Raw genomic sequence first — 24,783 nt, 5'->3', positions numbered from 1 at the left:
ACTCCCAGCACTTTCAAGCTGTTATCTTGGTGTCTTCTCTATCTGGTGCTTGGATGCTGTGGCACCTAATGCTTCTACAGGTTAGATCTTTACATGCTAAGATAAGGAAATCAATTTTAGTCCCCAAAGGTGGAATTGCTGTTCACAAGGGTTATCCTATGACACTGTAACAGCACAGTAGAAAACAAGGTTCAGCACAGAGTCTTGTGATTCTGAGCTCTCTGAAGAGCAAAACATGAGTATAAGGAAGACACAGTAAAGTTTTGAGATCTTATTTTCATTTACTGCAGGAAAAATACTTAAGGATTACTACTGGGAATTCTGTGCATATTTGTGGAGATGACAGCAGGCCTTGCTTGCCAACACATTTGAAGACAATGATAAATGGGAATTACCAGTTTTATGAGTCCAAAATATTTAATTTGACCTTGCTGAAGGTGACTGAACTCACACAGATGGATTTCACAGGAGATGCAGGTGTGCATACTGCTTGACAAATAATGGAGCTACACTTCAGTGAGAGGCTGATGAGGATATCTGTCACTTGACTCCAGCACCCTCCTTCTCTCCTGCTTCTGTTCCTATGCAATGATAAGGGTTAGCAAAGGTTTCCATCTGGAGACACTACAGGCACAGCACACACAAGTATAAATGGGTTTAGATGGTTTGAACCAATAACAGTTATGAGAAACTCTTTTCTCATAAGTGGGGTGGTGGGCAATCACAGGTCTACCACCTTGAAGTGAATTTTGCTTCCTGTAAACTAGGATGGGGTGTTTGCTTTTGAACCTCTGTAGAAAGCACTGGTCCCAAAGAGAAATGCAAGTAGAATTTACCAAATCACTATTTTAGACTGATTTGTCAATATCTGACACCTGAAGGCTTTCTAATACACTGGGGGAAGGGAGAAGGAAGGAGGGGAGAAGACTGTGCGCACGTTAAAATGAAAATTTTAAAAATCAAACAATCAAATAAAAAAAAAAAAACCCCACACACAAATATTCATGCTTTTAAATTTGTTAAATGTTCAAGCACCCAGAAAACAGGGAAGTGAAGCCCAGCACAAATTGAAAGTGCATCCCAGCCTTTGCAACTCTCACCACAGTCAGTCTACTCAGCAAAGAGCTACTGCTTTACCAAACTGCTTTGCAGTGTGCAAAGTAGTTACCTACAGCCAAGCCAGCATTCTGGCAAGCATTCTGCCGGTCCTATCAGCAGAGAATTTCTGAAACACAAAAAAAAAAGGTGTCTTAACACTCTCTCTGCAGCACAGCTGCAGCCCATGAGCAATGGGAATGCCTCTGCTCAGACAGGGGACACTTGAAGACTCTTTCTAACTCTTGATGCACTTCACCTTTGACGAGTTCACCCCACTTCAAATATTCTTCCACTAAAGTGGGTCAAGTACTGCATAGAAAAGGGGGTTAGATTTCAATTGGACGCCACATCTTCAGGGGCAGATAGAAGCAAGTGAATTTTGTATTCTTACAAAAATATACATCATCAGTAATGAAAGCAAGTTCATATAGAACAAGCCTGCTTTTGCACTGCTTGTATGCCAGGCCTACATTGTAGAGGAAATATAAGACAAAGAAAATACAAGTTTAATTTATTTAGGCATTTTTAACTCATGAGGCTGACCATAAAGTGTGAAAACTTAACAAATGGCTGTCAAAGTCTCATAAGAAGTTAAATGTTTAAAACACATCAATTCAGGTAAGGTAAGATATGACTAAGGGTAGATATAAAATATTTTCTAATACATAAGCTGTACCCTTCCTTGGAATAAGTTCATTTATCTCCACTGACTTCAGATTTAGTAATGTTTTCATTTTCCCATATAAAAATAAACAATACTTCCAGCATCACTGGGCGCTCACATCTAATTAAACAATGGAACTGAAGCTCTCATGTGAAATTACTGTCAGTCTGTCTGTTGTCATTTTGCAGTCCTGATTAAAGAAAGCTTTCACTTTGTCTCCTGCCAGGTATGACAATGAATCCCCACTGAATGAAACTGGATGGCATCAAAGCAACAATGACAAAAATCTGGTGGCTATGCACCTGTTTGCTCTAATTGCTTCCAATTATCCTGAAGAAGCTCTGTATTTCTGGGAAGCAATTCTTCCAGAGAATAACAATGATTTTTACATATCTGCTAAGTTATCAAGGGCCTAGCCCAAGGAATCATCAAATCTCTATCACATCTTAATTTCAAGTTCTGAAAACAGGGAGTGTAGTCACTTTTGGATGTGGGGAGGACTGGACAAAGGAAGGGAAGGCCAAGGTAGAGGCAGCATGCCTAAATGAAAACATGATGAAAGCAGGAAATTGTAGTCGTTTCTAGAGTTAATACTGTGAACTGCAATGAACTTTGTGGATATACTGTACCTATCAACAGCTGGATGGGGTATTCCTATCAGGCAACCAAGTAAATACTAACACTGGGTCACCACCATGGAGAATGCCATGTTAAAAAAAAAAATAGCCCATCACTTTTAGTAGCATCATTAAAAGTCTCAATCTGCTTTGACATGTAAGACCAGGGAATAATTGTTTCTCAGAGAAAGAAAAAAATAGCTGCTCCCAGAAGTACAAGATTGACTTGTACTACAGACATCATTATTAACTTAAAACTCCTATTTTGTTTTTCTTTGTTCCTCCAAATGGATAGAGACTGTACTGTTTAAACAGCCAGAATTACATTAAATGTGCAGGCTGTGGAAAATGTACCAATTATCCAACAACTCAAAACTGGGGAAAAAAATTGCTATTTGTCATGTCTGTTAGTTTATAAAGAGGCAGTAGACAGGTAAAGAACAAGAGAAATCTATTTTCCTGGTTAATCTGAAAAAGAAAAATAGAATGAGGAAAGATCAGAGAGACCAAACAAGAAACAAAGAGCAGGAAAAAAGATGTCTAACAAAATTCAGGGTCCTTTCCCAAGCTTTCAAACTGAGAGCAGGTTAGAACCAATCAGGTTCATTATCTCAATCATTGCCAAACTTGCAGGCAGAGGTAAGGTGACTACAAAGGAAAAGCCACTTAGGAGTCTGGGTGCTAAAGTGAGTGGTAAATAGGACAGTGTTTTTCTGTGATGTGGCTTATATTGAGAAAAAGTTCCAGGATGTCCCCTTTTTGATAATTTTCAATTAAAACCCTCTAGTGTTATTAGTCAGTCTGTGTAACAGTAGTTAATGTATCTCTAAAGCTGCAAATCTAACAAACATTAGGTGCTCTGCAGTTTGTTAAACTTGAAAGCAAGGTCTGTGCTTCCCTTTTTCCCACGCCTGTGACCCTCTGTGCACGGAGCAGAACCGCGGCAGCTCCGTCCTTCGGCAGGTCACACAACACACCCTCTGCACAGCTGGGCTTCATTCCAGGCCACCTCTCCTGGAGGAGTGCACAGCAGGGCAGGAAACACTCCTCACTCCACGGCTACCTTGCTCTAAATCTGCATAAAAGACAGAGAGGCCCCACTGCAGGCCATATGCTGCAGCGTGACAGAAGAGTGGCTGCATCGTCTCTCAGTGCCAAATCACTGATAACTAAGAGAGAATTCCAGACTCTCCCAGATCTCAGGACTGCAGCTTATTTACTTGGGTTTGGATGCATAGATGTGAGCTGCATATGGTCCCCATGGCCACAAACTGAGCTAGGAACAGAAATCAGCTTTTAGAAAATAGGTAAATATTGGAGGCAGGTAGCCCTAGGAGGAAAGCAGCACAAAGCAAGGCCATGCAGACTGTGCATACAGGCAGCACCAGCTTCATTATTACAAGGCAAAATTGTTAGGAGCAAAATAAGTTGCAGAATGCAATTTTTTCAGCTTAACATCTGGCTAGGATGAAGACCTCAGTGTATTTACACTTCAGGTGACATAGATTAAGTAGATTAAGTATTTTCATCTTCATTAAGTAGATGAAAATAACTGAATGACATAGTCCACACCAAGTTTGGGGCAAGTCATCTGCTGATATGTGCAGTTACAGACAGACTGAATTTCCTAGGAAAAATATCGAGTTCCAATTAAGGATTTTTTGTCCAAAACAAACGACGTTTCATCTGAAAACATCTGAAGTAGTTCAGATTCTAAAACAAAAGATGGGTTCTTTTTATTCCAAAATTACTATACACTGGCTTTGCTATATCAAGTTGTCAAAAACTGAGAAAGTGTGTTCTCTGTAGTGGAAACTTGCCTAAACCTAGCTTGTGTACTACTATCGTTGATGGAACCTTCAGTGTTGTCTTAAAGCATCACACACAGATTACTCCAAATGTCAGAACAAATTAGAAAGCTCCCTCTGCCTCCCTGAGTGACTTTCATCTCTAATGTTCTCATTTCTCCTTTCCAGATCAAGTGGCAGAACTGGGGCTTATTTAGCCCCAGATAAAGCACTGTCCTCCAGGGTGACAGAATTGCAGTTTACAGTACAATGAAGAGCAACTTTGCACACCTACATTAATGAACAAACCAATTGACTACTTACTGTTCTTCTTGTACATCAAGATTTCAAAGGAGTTCATCTCATAGTTCTCAAATGTTTGCCGGACCTTGTCGATTGTGTCTTTGTCTGTCAGCTCTCCATACATAAAACTGCAAATAAAGGGAGAAATTCAAGTCAGACACCAGACAAAGACATAAAGCCATTTGTTTAGTGTGTGAAAAGGACCCATTTAGAAATGGCTCTCCTTTGATTTTGTTTCACCTGGAAAGCATATTTGACAGATGTAGCCCCAGGAGACAAAAGACAAAACTGGAATAAACAGATTACTTTTCTCCTCAAGCAACAGGCACAACACTACAAGCTACTTAACAGAAAATAAATCTGTTCTCAAATACCTGCAGGTGCTGCTTTTTTGCATAACTTCTGCTCTGTGATATCCTGATAACTTGCAAAATCCATCATTGCTGTAGACAATGGGCCAATCCACAATCTGGGCATTACCCAGGACAAAATTAGTATCTGTTTGAAAAAACACATCAGTTAGACATTAGTCAAAGCTATGTGGTTGCATTAGAGGAAATACTCATTTCAGAACCCAATCCTAATTGCTTCAGTCACTGCACAATTTTCCCAGGTATCGTTCCCACTGCAGTCAACAGGATTATTCCTGGTTTTAATTTTTAAGTAAACTTTTATTTTTAAAGAAGTGTTAATTACTCAGACGGAGCATAAATAAAACACATGATGGTTAAGCAGGTAAAATTCATCTCTTGACTGAGGACAGATCCACCAAACTGTTTCCCTCTGTGCCACATGCACTGAGACACATGACACTCAGTTTGAATGAGAAGCCTCTTACAGGTGGCCAAACCAACACATGAGCAATACCTCTCCTCCCTGAATGCAGACACAGGGGCTGCCTTCACTGCTGGACACACAAGCTCAAACACTCGTGCCCAGCACTCCAAACTAAGGGCTAGCAATCACACCAGCAGAAGGAACTCCTTGTTTGCAATGCAAGCCAGAAGTAGTTTCAATCAGTACAAAAAAAAAACCCAAAACAACTAAGCAGGATTCACGCCTCCATTCTTGCTGGGATGTGCATGCCACATTTTTATGCTTGCCAACTCAAACCTGCACCTGTGCCAAGACAGACAGCAGGGCTGCTCCCTGGGCACTGGCAGGCAGCAAGAGATGGTGGCTCCTGTCACAGCTGCAAAGACCCTCTGGCTTTTGAAAGAAAGGCTGGGCAGTCTCATGAGATCAAGAGGCACTCATTTTTAAGGAGAGCCCTTACAGGAGTCCACCACACTGCCTACTTTTCAGTATCAACTCCCAGCTGCTCACACATCCATAGAGCTCATTAATGCTTCCTCCAAACAAATTACATTTTACCTATTAATTGCAAAGAGTTTAGTTTGTTTCAATTTCCCCTTTCAAAATCTTTCACCCCAAACTTCAAGTGGATTTAAATAAAGCAGTCCTGTAGTTAGCAAAATCCACTGCCCAATTCCACAAGCACGATTAAGTGTATTTTTAGAATGAAATACACCAGTGATATAACTTCAGGATATTTTAGCTGCTTTGTTTCTCACAGCCTTTTTTTAAATCCCATGGGTTTTGCTTAGTTGAAGCACTTTCTCCCCAAAACAATACAACTCTTTTACCCCTTCCTACATTCATAAACCAAGTCATTTCTCACTGCTAAAGCAAGTGCTTTTGAGTGTCTTATATGTTATAAACACTACATTAGACTCTGTTAGGATATTTTAAAATTTCATCAGGAAGTACAGAAAATGACAAAAAAGGGCAAATACAAAAGTTAGGTGAGGTCCTGCCCTGATCTGAATAGTGTTATTCCATGCATTTATTACTTAAGAATTCCTTCTGCCTGCCTCCCCTTCTCCAAAGATAACTTTCCCTTCTCTCCACTTCCTAAAGAGTACCTGTTAAGAATTTGCCTCCCCTTCACACTTATTGTTTTCAGATAAATAATCTTTTGGGTTTTTATCATTGAAGGCTATATAGGACACATTTCTGATAACCATCACTGTGATAATACTACTTTTATCTAGCCTTGCAAGGCTTCTGTGAGTTACAACAATGCTCTTATCTCCTATTTACAGGTGAAAACAAAGCCCTAAATCCACAAGGGATTTAATCTCCTAAAGTTGAGACTGCAAGAGTCTAGTCCCTAGATGCACAGCTCTCAAGGACTTGGGAGCTGGAAGCTCTGTGAGCAGTGTAGGAGAGGAGAACTGAAAAACTTTAGCACAGCAAATAGAAATCAGACCAAATTACACCACGGGAAACAATGAAAAAGGGGGATATTTTAAGGCTGTTTTTCCCCCTTTCCCATGTTTGTTACAATACCTAAAATTTTACATAAGCCCAGTTCTCACAGTTAACACTCAATTCTTTGTCATTATTGCAGGAGTTGAAGAATCATGTTCCTACTTATGTTTTGGCCCAGCAAAGCCCAATTTTTTGGACTGGATGCATAGAGAACATGCACACATTTCTCTCCCCCAAAATCAGTTTGGACATTCTCCTAGAAGATAAGGCTATCTTAGGCAGTGAAAGTTCAGACATTATTTCAGCTCTCAAGTGACTGTTCTAATCATCAAGCTACCACAGCAAATAGATGTCAACACCCTCACCATGTGAGTTTTAAGTCAGCATGACTTGACTGTTGTATTTTATGCACCCCATTAGTCAGCACTGGGTGAGCCTCTCTAGCATGTAGAGGTACAATGCTTCATGAGAGTCCAGGCTGGGCTTAGTTGTGAGTTAGAAGCAAGCTGAGAGATCATTATGCACCCATAAAGCTTTAAAAGAAAAATTCTGCACAACTATCAAACCAAAGAACAAGTCAGAGATTTTGATGATCCCATTGTTTCTGAAGTGTCTCTCCCTTCTAGCTAATTCCAACTTCATGCATCCTGACCTTTCTTTGATCCTGGCTTTACATAGCTGACAAACACATCTCATTTCTTCAGAAGTGTCTCTGATAACACTGTTTTGCCTGTGTGAATGCTGGCAAGACACAGCACAAAATAAGGACTCCCACTTATAACTCCACTGCATAGCTTGTTCCAGCAGACAGCCCAGGAGTAGAAGGGCTTCCTCTTTGCTATCATTTACATTCAATTGCAGTGACATCCCTGACAATGTGCTGCTTGAGGACAGCTCATAACCTGGTAATTTTTGCCAACATAAGAAAACACTGAATAACATCCACTGAGGCAAATACTGCCATTGCATCTGCAGAGACACAGGGTCCCAGAGACCAGGAAACAGCTGTAGCTTTGTTACACAACAAGCTTGAGGGATGCTCTAGTGAACTCTGAGTATCAGAGAGCAGAGGCTCTTGGGGACTCACAAGTGGGTCAGCAAGGCCAGGAAAGGAGCTGGCCAGAGGAACACCATGAAGAAATCCACTGCTAAAATCTCTTCAAAGGCAGGGATGAAATGGACATAATAGTAATAGCAGCAGTATCAAAACTGTTTGGGGATATGAAGCACCTCCTTGAAAGGACTCAGTGAACTCCCCTACTTGGAAATCAGTTTCTATCACAATGGCAACTGTGTTAGCAGTGTTGCCTGGCCCAAGAAAAAGCTGCAAGCATCACTGGCCCTTCTTACGAGCTAGAACTGGAGAGGGCAGGCTCATACAAGACCTGAGCTTCTGGCTTGTGCTGAATTGGGCACAGTCTGAACAAGACCATTGGGAGGCAAGGAAATATGCAGAGGTGCAGCACAGAGCACAATGTGCTGCAGAAACACAAGTAAGAGCTGTAGCATCACAAAGGCAGCACAATTACTTGCATCAGTAGGGCAGGCTTCTGCAGCATGGATTACTTTGTGAAGTGCATCACTTCACATTTTCTAGCCTGCATTTTCCCCAGGTTAGTTCTGCTCACTGCAGTATACTCACGTCAGCATCTACACACTCAAATGTCAGATCCAGTTTGGGTTATCACTTTAAAGTAGACATGGCCACTTAAAAGCAACAAGAAAAACATTTTAGCTCCTTCCAAAATGTAAGAATGGATTTCACTCAGTCACTGAAACCAGTACTTTCCTCCACTCAGAAAACAGACCATCACAGAAGAATCAGAAAATGTCTTTCTAAATAACCTTGGTCCTTTAAACACTAACAATCACAGGTGTCTAGAGCACCCATTTTACCAAAACTACTCTATCTCCTGAATCCTACTGTTACATTTAGTACTCTGTTTAACCAAAACTGTCCATCAGCTACCAGAACTCCTGTAGATAAGTTGCACTCTCAGACATTTATCTGGGCAGGACTAACTGACTAAGGAGTGGTCACCTCCTTGCACAAAGGTGGAGCAAGTCACTGAAATGCCTCCCCCCTACCATTCATTGCCCTGCACAGCTACATATTTGCTCCCACTGCATCCCAGCCTCTCCTGTAACATGGATCTTGGCAAGCTGAGACCCCCCCACACACCTCTTTCAAGAGGCCAGCACACCGGTTCTACCTTCCCAGTCCCACCAGGTGCTCTTCTGGGAAACAGAGGCAGAAGGTCAGAGACCAGCAGCCAAATATCTACTGCCAGACACGTTCCCCCACTGAAGGTGTTCCCTCATTGCACAGAGGAAGCAGAAGGAAAACCTCTGCCCAGGCAGTCCTAGAGCACACCTCGGTAACAGGAGAGGCTGGTGCCCACGGCACTTTCCCATGTCTGGGTCACTCAAATCCCCCAGGGTGCTTGGGCTTGTGTAGTGCACAAATGGGATTCAAATATATTAATGTATTTCCCCACAGTCATCATACAAATGCAACACTCAAAAGGTTTGTTCCCAATTTATCCCCCCCTGAGTAAAAAGAGAACTAGGCTCAGTATGGTGGGAAGACCTGCTCCTCACCAAAGCTTCTTGCTCTCCCATGAAAGAGGGAGAGAGGGAAGGAGAGGAGGAGAGGATGAGAGGAGGAGAAGGACTGCCCTCCTCATTTGAGACCACAGCCTCCCACATGCTGGGTGATGACAGCCCTGGTTATTGAGATCAGCAGGTCTTTTTTTATCCCGTCTCAAACTCTTCCCATGGATCTTCAGGAGAGCAAACCCAGTTCTTTAGCATTAGCAAGCACAAACCACTTCTTACAGCAGAACTCACAGACCTGCACATCACATGTGTCTCTTACCCTCCCCATGGAACAGGGGTGGAGGATGCAGCTACTGCTGCCTGAGCTGGGCCCAGAACAGCAGAGATGCTGTGTCACAGCCAGGGTAAGAAATGTGCAGCAGGCAAAAATCATGTGCTGCTGTCATAGTATCATACAGCTTAAGGACAAGGGACATTGGTACTTACAAACTTGTGACTTTGCATAACAAAAAGCATCATTTGGATACTGGGGGGAAAAGAGATTGCATAATTTCTGTCTAATTTCTTCCCAGAGCATAGAAATCAAACATTGTGTATAAGCAGGCTGTGAAAACTGCTAACAAAGGATAGGTACGATAATCTTTGCTCATGTTTAGTCTTAGCTTTGAAAAACAAAGGAAAACCAGAAGCACTTAGTCACACTGATTAGTTACATTGTTCAGATGTAACTTCTGAGATCAAAATATGGCCCTAAGTCAGTTCAAAGAAGTCACACTGAATTTCAAGTATTTATTCAATCCTTTCTTTGCACACATGTGATTCGAGACTTGCACTTCTGGGACCAACCACATTTTCATCCTAACAAAAGTGGTGTAACTCTAGTCAGAGCAAGTACAGACCTGCTGAAATGACAGAAAGACTATTTACTTGGTAAAATAAAAATAATAAGGAATAATTCTGCTCTGTCACCCACATCCTCCTGTGAAAGGCAGTGGTGTTACTCACTCAGTATCTCCTTGAGTCATCCCTAAAGTGAAAGTGCTTCAGTGTTTAAATATCCCATTGAATAACTTGATCATTCTATAGGATAATTGATATAGTGGCCTCAAAATCATCCCTCCTTAATACTGAGGTCAAAATTTTTAAGCTCATTGTAATACAAAAAACATAAACCCCTACAGATAGGTTCATTTGGGCTGTTTTATAAAAGTTTTGTATAACTATTTATTTAATTTCCAAAACAAAATTGATTTAAAAGTTCCTTGGTTGCTATGGCATGAACACAATTCCCTAAATACAGATATTTCATGTTTACTCAAACATGACTTACACTGTCATGTGTACACCAGAGCAAAGTGCAAGTTGAAAAGAATTATTAAAAAATTTGTATCATCAGTCTTTCCACAAATATCAAGAGACTCCAACTAAAGCAACAACTTCAAGTGAGTCACTTTAAATCATTACAGAAAATGAACGCTAATTGCAGCCAGCAGAATAGACAAAAAAACTATTTTCCATCTCAACATTCTTACTTTGCATTGTTATAGAAAATATTTCGTGGTAGGCATCTACCATGAGAAAAATTTAAATTGAAAATTATGCATTATTCTAACACTTGTAGCTATAAAATCTCCACAATTATCTATATTTTTAAAATAAAGCATATTACTGCAGAATAACAGAACAAGAATAGCTGAACTGGCACCAAAATTGTGCCAAAGGTATCATATGTATTTTATGGACAGCATGATTTGTCACATATCCTTGAAGTACTGTCCATATTGAGAAACTACAAATCCAACACAAACCCCCCCCAAAAAACCCCAAAATAAACACTAAAACACAAATCCCACAACACTTACACACATGTGATGTTAGAATGAGATAATTAGATGATTTTCAGAAATGAGAAAGTTCATCAGTTGGTGAGAGGCAGACATTGCACCACTCTTATTAAAGGACAAAACCACTGTTTGGCAGTGAGAGTTCATCATTCTGCTGGTCGGGGGGGGTTTGTTTTTCCCATCCCATATGATCTGAACACTAATGCAGAAAAGGCATGTTTTAATTGCATTGATTAGGAGTCTTTCTTTAGTTTAAAGAAGCCATTTGATTTAGTGATAATAGCCTTAAAAACATTTGAGACAAGACCTAACTCCCCACTCACTTTTATCTATGAGTTACAAAAATGCATTAACCAATTCTCCAAGAAGTGGGATTCATTAAGATTTGTTTCATAATCTTGTTCTAGGATTTAATGTAAAACTAGATTGGTACATTGAATTATCACAGGAGAACTTCTTGAGCTTTCAGAACATTAATTTTAAAGCACATTACCTGTCATCTCTGTGCTGTACATTTTTTCCCTTACTATCTATAAAAGTAATTTTAACGAAATCAGGTCCTACGTTCCTAAATGCATAGAGGTGCACATTCAAAACTAGACTTTTGGCCTTGTAAAAGCCAGCAGGAAAAAAAAACACATTTTACATTCAATTCCAGGGATACTGAGAAAAAAAGACTGTCAGTAGTGAATAGGTATTTCAATGTACTGATCAACTGGCAAAAAGCATGGATGAAAATATATATGAAAATATATGTGTCTCCACTCCAGTTGTAAACATGGGAAAGAAGGAAGATCAGGAAGCAATAAAACCCATTGTTTCATTCTCTTCTGGGAAAATGTCCTTAACACAGAACCTACAAGCTGTCTTCTTGCAGTTTCTGAAGGTCTGCTGTTTTCATTCCTCATTCTCTGTTAAGTTTCCTTTGCATTTTTCTCTGGCTGAACACGAAAACAGTCTTTTCAGTTTCAGAAGTGTTTACAATAAAGTTAATTTCTCTTCTAGGTCTCAGATGATGGTACAAGGTTAGCATGCCCAGGATGCAAAATGTTTATTGTACTGGGACTTTATAGCCTGTAATGAAAGCAATGCCATAAAGCATGCAAATGTCTGTTATACTCGAGATCTGTGTCTGAAGGTGCTTTTTCTTTCCCTCTACAGGGAACTCTCTACATTCTCCATCAAAAGATGTAGGTTTGCTTTCATAACTGATGTCTCCTTAGTGTGTTCCCAGGGGATTTTGTGAAAGGAAAATTAAATTCACATAAGCCTTATGCCTTCTTACTAACCCTTCTTATTTTGCCCATAAATCAGAAAAGTACCTGTGACTTCCACTCAAATTCCAAAGCCATGTAAAGACAGGACTTACTTTTGCTATCCTTATACATGCACAGTTATCACACACCTCAATGAGAATCTTGACCAAGGAAGGACTGAAAAATTTGGCTGACATTTACAGAAATCAAAACCAATTTTTTTCTCCAGATATTGATAAAGCATTGGAATATCACAAATAATCACTATCCTTTACAATAAGCTGCACCAGTTGACTTGGATGCCCTGGCCATGATCCAGGTTTATAACTATTATTATTACAGTGCTTGTATACTGTGGAGGTATTATATTACCAAGAAAAATATTAATATCACATTAGCAGTAAGCATCAGGGGCTAGTGATTCTTTATACACTGCACTGCGTTACAGCATGGGCTCATTTTCTGTCCCACTGGGTGTTCTGGTCTTTAAATATTTCAATGCTTCAAAGAAATTTTTTGTCAGCCAACCACTGCATGCAACATTTATCTTTCTAGCTCTGCATGGCTAGTACAGAAACACATATTTTGAACATTAAATACAAGAAAATCAGAATGATGGTGTCCCTCGTTTCAAAGAAGGACAACCCTTAAGCTCACACTTCATGCAGAAGGTCTTTGTGTGAGAAGAAATCACAGAGGATCAGACAAGGTCCACAGGTCTAGAAGATGACATGTTCTTTCCTCTGTGTGCTGTCTAAGGCCATCCCATGCTCTCTTTACTCCCGTGTGTGGGAAGGCAGTGGTTTGCAGCTCTAACCCTAGCACAGCTCTTCTGGCTGGCATTCAGTGCATGAGAACCTGTCTCAGTTGATTTGCAGCCTGTGAAGAAGCTCTCATTCCTAATAACTCTGAAGCAGACAATTCAGACCAAAGGAGTTGGAGGTGAGTCTTGCTGCAGAAGGTGAGCTATAAACATGAGCCAAATTTTAACCCTAATGGCAAAACCCCTGAGCTTGCACGTCTACATACACTGCTACTACCTTTAGCCACAGAATGTGCATCAGTTCACCAGTCCCACATCTAACCTGACAGAAAGGCTGTCCAAAGAATTCCTTGTCAAAACTACTGGTAAAATAATAGTGTAATTAGTGCTGTCCTTAGAGCAATGCTTGCAAAAGAAGCTGCATGCCCATTCCTTTGTTACCACCATACAGCCCCTTCCACTGAGTTAACACCCCCTGCCCCAAAACACCCTTTCCTCAGTCCACCTGTGACTGAGAATACCCATATCATGTACAAGTCCCTTCTGTTCAATGACAAAATTCCTCTCTTTTCAAAGGGAATCCTCTGCAAATTAGGAGCATTCCTCTATCTCTATCACCCAATATCTGTTGGCACTACTCAACTTGCTTGCATGTGCCAGCAAATACAAGCTTGACAACAAGCCCAAGGTTTATTTGGCATATCCCAAATGGCGTAGACAGCTTCCTTGTGGGTCATATAACTGCCCAATTGAACAAAACCAAGAAAGGGAAGCCAAACCTCAATCTTTATGAGCCCATTTAAGCACTCATCCTGTGGGCATCCCAAAATCATCTCAATGGCCAAGTAGGCATGACAAGATGAGATGCGGCATGTTTCCATACTGCCCCCATGCTGGCCAGCACAACCCTGCCTCAGCATGAGAGAAAGGAGTCTATCCCTGTCTCTTCAAACAGACTAAGGTTAGAAAAACTGATTCATCCAATACTGGTATGTGACAGCACCACATTTACAGCAAAGCTGGATTGGGTCCAGCAAAAGCTTGAAGGCACATCACAGAAAAAATAGGGTTCTAAACCTGAGTCAACTCCCTAAGCTTATCCTAGTCTTACTAGAAATTGTGTCTGAACTGTGCACCACTTCCCACCCAGCTAAATCTAAAAACTTGTATTGATTACAGTCCTCAGGACTTACTGAGCATTTGGAAATGGAGTGCTGTCATTCTACCTGTGCTGTCTAGCACCACACTCTGTTCTGACACCTTCTTAATAATGGGGGAAGAGAGGAAGAAACAGAGCAAAGCTTCTGCTGCACAATTCCCCCCATCTCCAAGCCTCAACTGATTTATTGCATCGAGGCTTTGGCACTGAAAGCCAAAAGAGGAAATTGGTTTTTAATGAAGAAAATAATCTACGAAGTCGAGACAGTTTTGAGAAAAACCTTCAATAACTGTTGTGGGAAGATTAGAGAAGCAGCCTGAATGTGATGACATGTAACATTCATTTTTAAAGACATTAAAAAAAAAAAGAGGGTAAGATTCACTGTAAGACTGGAAAGTAATTTTTTCAGGAATGCAGCCTCCAGCCCCCTTCCTTCTACAGGAAAGTTGCAGAGAGAAATAACCTATAAAAACAGCCTGACAATTTTATGTGAAAATATGGTCATATCAAAGGCTTGTTCTCCAATCATACTGCCTAATTAAAAAAAATTGAAAATCGTTCTTGTGATCATTTGAGTTTTTAGCCACTTATCAAGAGGGTTAATTGTCTTTGCCTTATCAGAACAAACTGACTATGTTTTTAATTAATTAACTCGTCTTGTCTTCAAAAGGAGCTTGATCCTCATATTCTCACCAATACTACAAGTTCTTAACCCCTGAAGTAGCCCCATTGAAGTCACTAGAACATTAAAAATGGCACAACTTAGGCTCGGGGCTTTAAAAGAAATGCACATGCCTAGGTTAAACAAATCCATGAACGCTTGCATGGTCGCCGGCTTACAGAGGGAGCAGCTTTTGGTAAGTCCCTAAGTGAAAGAATCTGGATAGCATTAATACATATTTGCATGCAATTGTGAAATTCGAGGCATTTTCCACTCCACAGTTTTCCAAGAGACAGACCTGGTTACAGTGCACCAGGGGAAAAAAACCCAAAAAAACCAAAAATAAAAAAACCCACCAAAAAAAGCAATATCTGCCCCCAACCCTTAAAACGGCAAACTCTCTCCTCACTTAAGACAAACCTTCCCTTTCAACTCGGGCAGGCAGCCCTGGCCGATGCCCCCGCACCGGGCTCTCCCAGCCCAGGGACCATCTTGAATCCCCGCACCCCCTCCCGGTCCGTTGCTGCCGCCGCCGCCCCCGCCGCCCACCGGACGCCCCGATCCCCCCGCCCGGGGCCGGGCGCTGCCCCCGCTCGCCCCGGGGCGCGGATCCCGGCCCGCTGCGGGCACGGCGCGGCCGCCGGGGCTTGCTGGGCGCCCGCCGTGCCGGCGCACCTGCAGCCCGAGCCCCGCCGCCCGGGCCGGGGGCTCTCGGCAGGACCTGGGCGGCGCAGCCGGCACCGGCTCCGGCACCTGGACTCGCCGCTTCGGCGAAGCCTCCCGGCGGCGGCCGGGGCTCGGCGCCCACCTCCCGGCGCTGTCCCCGTCGAGGACGCGGCGGGCTCCTTGCGGCCGGCGAGAGCTGGCCCCCGGTGCCCCCTTACCGTTAGACCTTCGCACGATGTTCTCCAGGAACGTGTTCTGAGGCGCCACCAGCCCTCGCCTTCCCCCGGCCATAGTCGCTGAGCGGGAGGGCAGCGCGGCGCGGAGGCTCCGCTCAGGGCCGCGCCGACCCGCGCTCTGCCGCGCCGCCGCCCGCCCGCCCCGCGCGCCTCATGCCCCCGCCGGGACCGGCACCAGCGGCTGTGCGGCACCGCCGCCGCCTCCCGCGCACCGCAGCCCCGCGCCGCCGTCGCCGCCGCCGGCCCGCCCCGCAGCGACCCCCGCCGGCCGCCGCCGCGCCACAACGCCGGGGCTGCAGCGCCATCGTCTGGGGCCGCGCCGCCAGCTGCGAGCCCCGGGAGCGCTCGGCCCGTCCGCGGCTGTCGATGCCTTCCGCCGGCCTCTTCCCCCGCTCGGGGGTGGGTGCCGCCGTGCTCTACCCCTCGCCGGTGAGAAACGCGGAGTGCTCAAAGACCGCTCAGAACTCCCGGCAGCCGCTCTCTTGGCGGCGGGAGGCACCGCTATATCCCACCCCGGGTGGGTCCCCGCGAAGCCCCGGAGCCTTTGCTCGCCACCCTCATCCCGGGTCGCGATTCACGCTTGCCTACGATGATTTCTGTTAGAAGGCTCCTTAGTAGGAAGTGGTCAAACTGATTAACAGCTCCGTGAAAGCAGAGACAAACCGTTTAAGTATAACCTTTGACAGGTCTTGAACTCTTTGAGATATTTAACTGACACCAAGTTTTCATTCAGAGATTAATCGACTTTGTTATTCCCCCATACCAATCTATCAGTAAATGGAAATACTCAGATCTTTTAAATTTAAAAGGCATATTTTCTCTTTCTGGCACTGGCATTTACTTGCTGTAATGCCTCATTAAGTGTAACACCTTCAGGCTCCGCAGCTCAAGGCATATTGGAGACGTGGAGAGTATGTTTCTGCATGTTCATCTGCTAGAGGAAAAGCTACTTCTCACAGTGTGAGCAAATAAAGCACGGCAAAAACGATGGCCTGTGTCAGCCGGGATTTTTACCACTACCATTGTTCCCACAGAATGCTGGCACTGCCCAGCTTGCTCTCTCCTGGGTAAGGCTTGGGCCGGGACCACAGCACAGCCAGGAACCCACAGCCACGCACGATCTGATTCAGCCACACAGCTGCGACCAAACACTGACTGTGACACAGTCCTGCCTGAGAAGTCTGATCTCCCTGCCACCAGCCTCCTACAGCATTTTTAAGCAAAAAATGTGAGACACGAGGGGTGAAGGCAGGTGACAATTTCATTGCCGCAGCAGCTACAGATCGAGTCCCTGAGCATCCTGGTGCCAGCAGCCCCTCACACAGCTGGGCACCTGGGAACTTCCAGAGCCCCTGTGGGACAGCCCAGCTGCCAGGCAGGAATTAGCTGTGCCACAGAAGCCTCTTTTAAACTGGTGATTATCTGTATGCTGGACACCTGTATTTCCTGCCAAACAGAGGAAGGTTAGGAGAGGAAAAAAAAAAACAAAAAACCCACAAGTGCCTGAAGCTGCAAAAAGGCCACTAACTGTCCCTGAAATGTTGGGGTTTAAAAGAGCCCATAGAAGCATTTATTTGCATCTTTACACATCTAAGTACCCCTAACAACCATCCATGTAAGAAACGGATTTATACAGAACTTTTAAAACTTGACAGAAGGTTCATCTAGTTTTGTATATTTGTATATAAACACTGAAATAAGGTGTGTTGATTTTGAAAGGTCATGGAATAGAGATAACATTCTTGAGAGAGAGATTGAACTAGAAATAGGTTTTAATAAGTTTTAAACTAAGATTTTGTAAAATACAGTTTTGTAAAAAGACTTGATATTTTAGAGATTTAGAACTGTGGGAGATATATTGTAATAACACTACACGGGGTAAAAATCTAGGTGATTAGTGTTAGGAGTAATAGCAGGATTGTGTGGTAAAAGCCAATAGGCTGAAAAACATTTAAAAAGCATTGTAACCAGAAAATAAGTTAGCTTCTGATGGAATAGCATTGAGTTTTACATCTCTTATGTCTCACCCTTCATTGAGAGTGAGAACAGAATAAAATCTTTTAAAACATCTCTTAGTTGCCCCATCTCTATAAAAGCTAAGAAAACCAACAAATCCATACAAAGACCCCAGCTTATTTAGTTCCTGCTAGCTTCAGCACCACAGGCCAAACCTGAAGAGATTCTAAGCTCTCTGACAAAATTGTAAATGTAGCCTTTGACTCTGAATTTACACAACTGCTAACAACCAAGAGTGAGATTTGAAAAACTGGGATGCAGAGTACTATTTCATTATTCCTCAAAACCACTGAGCCAGAGGAATAAATGCACACTGTATCTTAGCTTCTGCTGGAATATCTATGACTTAGGAGACACCTGGCAGCTGACATACATTACAGGAATTTTGAGGCCTTTACAGGAAAAAGGGTTCAAACTGAATCAGCAAGTACAGAATCAGAAGTGGGAACGAGGTGACCTAAGAGTAAGAAACTGAAGACTTTTTTCCTAGAACTCCATGAAGTGTGGACTGGCTGCAGTTTATGTTGCATTGCGTGGTCCAGTCTCTGATTACCTAATTTTTTATTGTCATGCTTAATCCAAAGTTTCATGTCAAAGGTGCTATTTTATCTCCATTGGTTTTACATCTACCCTGCAACATTGCAAATGACTAAAATGCTATATCGAATTGTGGTGGATTGACCTTGGCTGGGTGCCACATGCTCATCAAGCTGCTCTAGCACTCCCTTTCCCAGCAAAATAAGATGGAAAAAAAGTCTTGTAGGTCAAGAAAAAACAAGTTACTACAGCAAAAGGAAAAACAAAAATGTGTGCACACAAGCAAAGGAAATAAAACCAAAGATTTTATTATCTACTTCCCATCAGTGAGTGATGTCTTGCCACTTCCCAGGAGGCAGGGCTTCAGCACACAGTGGCTGCTCCGGAGGAAAAACACTGTAAATAACAAATGTCCCCCCCTCCCTACTCCTTTTCCCTAGCTTCTGTATCTGAGCAGGCATCACATGGTATGGAATATCCTTTGGTCAGTGAGTCTGCTGTCCTGGTGATGTTCCATCCCAAGATTTTGCCCAGCCCCACCCTCCTGGTAAGGGGAAGATGCTGGAGCGACAGCACTGACACCGTGCCAGCGCTGCTCAGCAGCAGCCAAAACACTGCTGTCTTATGGGCACCTTCCCAGCTGCCAATGCACAGGACAGCTCTGGGAGCTGCTGGGGGGAAATGAACTCCGTCTCTGCCAGACCCAATAACAAATGGAAGATTTCTCCTGTATCTTCTACCTCCTTTGGACTTTCTCCCCCCTGCAAAATATGATTCTTTTGGAATCTGCAAGTATGAATTTTTCACCACTAGAGCAGAGGGACACTGCAACGTCTTACTGTGATTATTTTGAATTCTATACTGATTTTCTCACCATCACTGGTAAATTTTGGAAATGATGCAGAGCTGGTGGTAAAGCCCCACTTGAAGCAGGACACGTACTCTGTCCGACTTCATTATTAGTGGGTTACCTCTCTCCAGCTATCATTTTTTTTACGTTTGAAAACTGAAGTTGCTTAATTTGCAGGTTTGCTTAAGCCTACTGGAGAGAACTAAATACCTAACACTTCCACTTAAGGCTAATATAAAAAGTGATAGTTTGCTATAGAAGACATTCAGCTGTCTTGCATTATGCTGCTCTTTCAGCCTCTATTCTTTCCTGAATATGGCTCTAGGTTGGGACATGTAAGATCAATCACCCCAGTAAGTGACCATCCTCTGCCTGCAGAGCCTTAAGCTCCTGTTCCATGATCACACTGAGCAGCTGCTGCTGCAAAAGGGACAGATTTGCCTTCATCTAAGCTGTGCATATTTGTCACCCCACTGAATTGAAAACCAGCCTGAAAAGGGCAGCTAAGACATTTCCCTCTTTGGCAGCAGCCTGTTTATATCAACCCATTTACTAACATGACTGTCAACTTCCAGTGTTCATACACACAAACACCTTGAAAACATCAATTCCAAGAATTAATTTATGAGAAGGTCATTTAACCCCACAACATTTATTAAATAAAAACACTGGAACTGGACAGAGCTCACTTCTTTCACTGTATCACATGGTTCACCCTTGAGAGACACTAAAGTAACTTTAAAAACTTTCCCTTTGTCAGCCACTAGAGTCTCTCGGCAATCTGTTCCAACCTCTAACAAATCTTGTGAGAAAGTGGCTTTTCCTAGGAAAAGCCACTAAGTCATCTGGTCTTTGAAGCCAGTAAAAACTCTTTCTTCTGCAGTCACAAAAATCACCAACCCTTTTGCAAGTTTTCAAATGCATGAAAAGTTGCTGTAATGCTCATCTGTCAGCTCTTGCTGCCTCGCAGTCTGGACAAACCCAGTTCTTCCAAAGTTGGACAAGGCTTCTGCTGTTAAGATTCTGCCAGTACTTTGGGACTTCTCATTTCACTGTCACAGCATCAAATGGGTAATAAAACATGGTAGTTAGGGACATCTCATAGGTTAAGAATTTAGCTGGTTTATATTGGAAAGAACTGGTTTATTTAAGGTCTTTTTGATTTCTTCTCTGTTTTGCACGCTTCCTTTGGCTCTTTTTAAAAAATAAACTGTCAAAACCAAGAATCATAACACAGCTAAAACAAACTACCACCAACCCTAAAAACAAAAAGAGCATTCGATGTTTGAGTTCAAATTGTATACTACCATATGGCTTTTGATAAACTGTCAAAATAAAATACATTAATTGATAGAATAACAAATTACAGAAGGTAATACACAAGTTACACTGCCATACAGATACTGAACAAAAAAAAAAAAAAAATCTGAATCCCAACTAAGATGGAGAAACAATTATAGCTTTATTTATTTATTTTTACATTCGATCAATAAAGCAGTCATTATTGTACAAATTCTTATTCCCAGAGGAATGCAGGCAAAGGCCTCCTGTTAAGTAATAACATCCATGAATACTTAGTTGCTTGTAATTAACCTTATTTGCTATCTTTTGGGAAGAGAAATGAGTAACAAAAGTCCTTAAAACAAAGGCAAGTCAGTAGTTTAACAAGCACATGTGTCCACGAAAAGGAAAGAATTTGAGAAGATATCTGTGCATATTACTGAAACTGTTCCATTTATTTCTACACTATCTTGAGAGACTCATCAAGTTCAGCCTGAGGTTCCTAAAGGTCCAATTATTTCTGGGGTCTGAAATAAACTCAAAGAAATATCCAGTTGCACAGCAGACTGTAGACCTAGGAACTGAGATATGTTAATATTTCTAAGCAGCCACAACATTTGCCAAACAATAAATATTAACACTTTTCTGGTTTTGGCATTACTGAATTTCCTCCAGAGTTTTTATGGGTAACAATTATGGAAAAATAACAAAAAAAATCCAATGTTCTGAAAGTAAGGAAAAAAAAAATCTCAAAATAAAACTGATGCGGGAGTACACAGCCAGTTTTTATTTATACATCTAACATTTGGAGTGTGGGCTAACAGGGAGGAACTGTTCCTTCTTAAAGAACACCTCAAAAGGGCATAGAATTTTTTCCCCCATTTGGACAGCACGTCCATCTCCATTTATTTCAATAGGAGAAAGCATCTTGGATTTCCAGAGTAGGGAAGGGAAAAAAATAAAACTCCTAGAACCCAACATAAAGTCATCACACATCTTGTTTGGGACAACAGCCACTATCACCCTTCCCCTCACTGCAGCTGTGTCTACTCAATCCTCTTGGCTCCAAGCTGTCCTGGCATGGCCACAGTCTCTCCCTGCCCCAGAGCAGAGGTAGTGACCTGCTGGTGGTGTTACTCAGAGAAGGGATAGAAAATACCCATAGTTTCTTTGGTTCCAGGTTTGGTGGGATTTTTTTGAATTACCACATCTATTGTGTATTTCACTGGCCTCATTTTTCCTGTGTCTCTCGATCAATATAAGACAAAGCAAAATTAAGCATTACAGTTTGGATGCAGTTTGCTTGAATTCTAACAGAATGCAGGGCCCTGCTAAGTAATTGTAACAAATAATTTTATCTGCATGCTCTGTCCACAATAAACCTAGGAACCCACAGTTCTGGGTGATTGTTTTTTGTAAAGTAGCAAGGAGTTCTGAAGGCTGAATTACTGTATTGTTACTAATTGCATCTTTATGTCTCAACTGTTGTCTAGTAGTATCTAACATAACAGTATTTTTTAAAGCCACTTTTAATCCTATGTTTTCATTACATACTGTCCAAGGAATAAACTGAAAATTAGATGGTTTAGACCCAGATTCAGAAAAAAAATCACTCCTAGTTAGGAATATCCTTGTGCTAGCTAGCAGGACCTCTTTTTTTTTTTTCCCTTTGTAATCTACTATGTAGCACTTTCCAAAACTGTAATAATACCAAGAATTCCCAAATAATACTGAGTCAGACTCCCCAGATTATACTCTCTGGTAAATTTAAAAAGCCCAACAGTCTTAAAAGCCTCATTGTTTGTTTTCTGGACAGAAGCATCCCACCTGTGAGGCTGACAGTGGTAAAAGCACTGCTAGTGCTTCTTTCCAAGCAGCCTCTCCAAAAAAACACACCTTAAAGAGTACCCAGCATAAAACTATCCTCAGCACAGTGAATAAATTTCTTGCACAGAGCTTACATTTTATAGGTTTTGCCTTACATGTACTCAGAATTCCTGCTTTGAAGCCACATATTTTATAAAGTTTACCTTAAGACTTTACCATACCAGTTCCTCATACTTTTCAGTTATGGAAGGTTTATCAACAGCCAGAAATCAACCTCTCCTAAAAAACAAACAAACAAACAAACAAACAAACAAACCCCCCCCAAAAAAAAAAAAACCTAGAATAGAGAAGGGGAAAAAAAAAGCAGACTAAACTCATGTCACTTTATTTCATATTTTTTCTGAGTTTAGCATTTCATCACATATTTACCACTTACTAATGTCAGCAGACTGCATTACTCACATGCATTACTGCTTTCTGCGTAGATAAAACTTTGTTGCATTCTTTGACACTGGGAGAGAAAAGCAGCAGCAGCCAAAGAACTGAGGAGCATGAATCTGGCAGGGAGGGAGGGAGGGAGGGAGGGAAGGGTTTTGTAACTAGCATAGTACTGCCTTTTTTTTCATTTAAAATTTAAATTAAGTGATAACAAACTTTCTCATTCTAACTAGTGTCTTATTGTTATCTCCAGCAATTGCACTGAGAAAAAAATTACTAATTTTCTAAATTTGATCATATCTTAAAAGCAGTTTTTCCATGGTCTTTATCAGTACTGGACTCATATTCATACCTAGTAACTAGTAACACATGAGCTGTTGATTTTCATAAACACTTGCATACTTGCTGGGGGGGAGGTTTGTCTTTTGTAATTTTGGTTAATTTTTTTACAAGTAGAAGCGGATTCTTTTTTTTTGCTTCCATCTATTACTGTGAAGCCAAGACTGCTACCAGTTAATTAATACAAAAGCTTCTTTGTAAAGTCACACAGTGCAGAGAGGTATCAGGACATTCTTTTAGAATATCCAGACCTGTCTGCAGCTATGAAGCTAAAATACAGCATGTGGCACATGGGAAGGTGAAATTAGGGAACGAGTGGATGGGGTGGGAATGCACTTGTTAGAAGTGTAGGTTTACACAACAAACCAGCAGAACACCACATATCAAAAATGCCCTTGCCAGTTCTGCAGTATCCATAGGGAGGGATCTCTGGCTCATCTCAGAGTGTAACTCTGAAACCTGGCTCATCTCTTTGGTTTTGTAGAAAAATATGGCTCTAACACAAATGGACCTCTAATAACAAGTTCCCAGACTGTAACATATTTCAATTTTAATTAGTTTAATTTAACTGAGGACAAAAGCCACCTTCACTAAAAGGGATGTAATTTAGATGGAAGATAGTGAACTATACAAGAGCAAGTAAAAACATCATCTCCAGAAATAAGAGAATTTAAAGCACTGGCTGAGAGTGAAGTTGAGTGGGTATTTTACTAAAAACTGTGTGGAAACCAACAATAGCAAGGTACTAGTGGTATCCAACATCTCCACCCTGAAGTTGTGTAAGCATGAGCTTTTGTTTTTTCTCTCAGTTTAACAAACACTTCAGCAGAAATTTTGTGAACAGTTCATTCTTTCCAAGGACAATTTTGCTACTGTAGATTGACCCTTTATGTACTGATCCATACCCTCAAATGCAAAATTGCAGATTTCAGTTTTATATTTATGCAGTCATTATCTGCCTCAGGCAGGAGAAGAGAGAACATAATTCCTGGAAACACTGTACAATACAACTTGAAGAGCCAGATCCAGCCATATTGATTTGTTTGTTGTTTAGCTGCTGGGTTTTTTAACAGGATACTTTTAAGAGAACCATTTGTACTCCTAGAAAATTCCAGTGAAATGGTATTATAATAACAATTTCCACAAGCAAAAAGAAATCTTACTTCTATGAGAAAAAATTCATTAATTATTATATTTTTGTTGCTTGCAACTCCATCTTAGAGATATATCTGTGAGTCAAACAGTAGTTACAGCAGGAAAATATATGACTCTTAAATAGCAGTAATGTTTTGGTATCTACACAGTCCAGCAACACTGACCTTCAAAATCCAGCACAGCTCCATAACACAGGGACTTCTAAGAAACAGTGTAGACTTTTCTATAGAAACAACAAGATAGAAAGCAGAAATACAGACTCTTGTAATACATCAGGGACCTTCTTTTGGCCCTAGACAGTGTTACTTCACACTTCCCTCCTTCCCCCAGCCTTAAATCACAAGAAGCCAGGTAGGATGACCAATGGAGGACAAAATTTAGCAGAAGGCGCCAGTCTGCTACAGCATAAAATGTTCTGACAGTCCAAGGTCTAAGACATACAGCAAAAAATGT

At 41.7% G+C, this 24,783-nt stretch overlaps 1 protein-coding gene across 1 annotated transcript in view; it reads right to left on the bottom strand.

Annotated features, from left to right (window-relative positions):
- The window catches only part of KCNH1 (potassium voltage-gated channel subfamily H member 1), a 173,821-nt gene extending 157,879 nt beyond the window's left edge, over nucleotides 1-15,942 (bottom strand). Inside the window, exons 1-3 of the mRNA XM_030236208.2 lie at nucleotides 15,870-15,942; nucleotides 4,844-4,967; nucleotides 4,491-4,597 (exon numbers count right to left, since the gene is read on the bottom strand). Of these exons, the coding sequence (XP_030092068.2) occupies nucleotides 4,491-4,597; nucleotides 4,844-4,967; nucleotides 15,870-15,942 (304 nt within the window). The remainder of the gene's footprint in view (nucleotides 1-4,490; nucleotides 4,598-4,843; nucleotides 4,968-15,869) is intronic.
- Nucleotides 15,943-24,783: the final 8,841 nt, after the last annotated feature.

Source organism: Serinus canaria, chromosome 3 (assembly GCF_022539315.1).
Source record: "Serinus canaria isolate serCan28SL12 chromosome 3, serCan2020, whole genome shotgun sequence".
NCBI classification, from domain to species: Eukaryota; Metazoa; Chordata; class Aves; order Passeriformes; family Fringillidae; genus Serinus; species Serinus canaria.
Note: the sequence above shows the minus strand (reverse complement) of the source record. Positions and strands in the feature narration are given on the sequence as shown.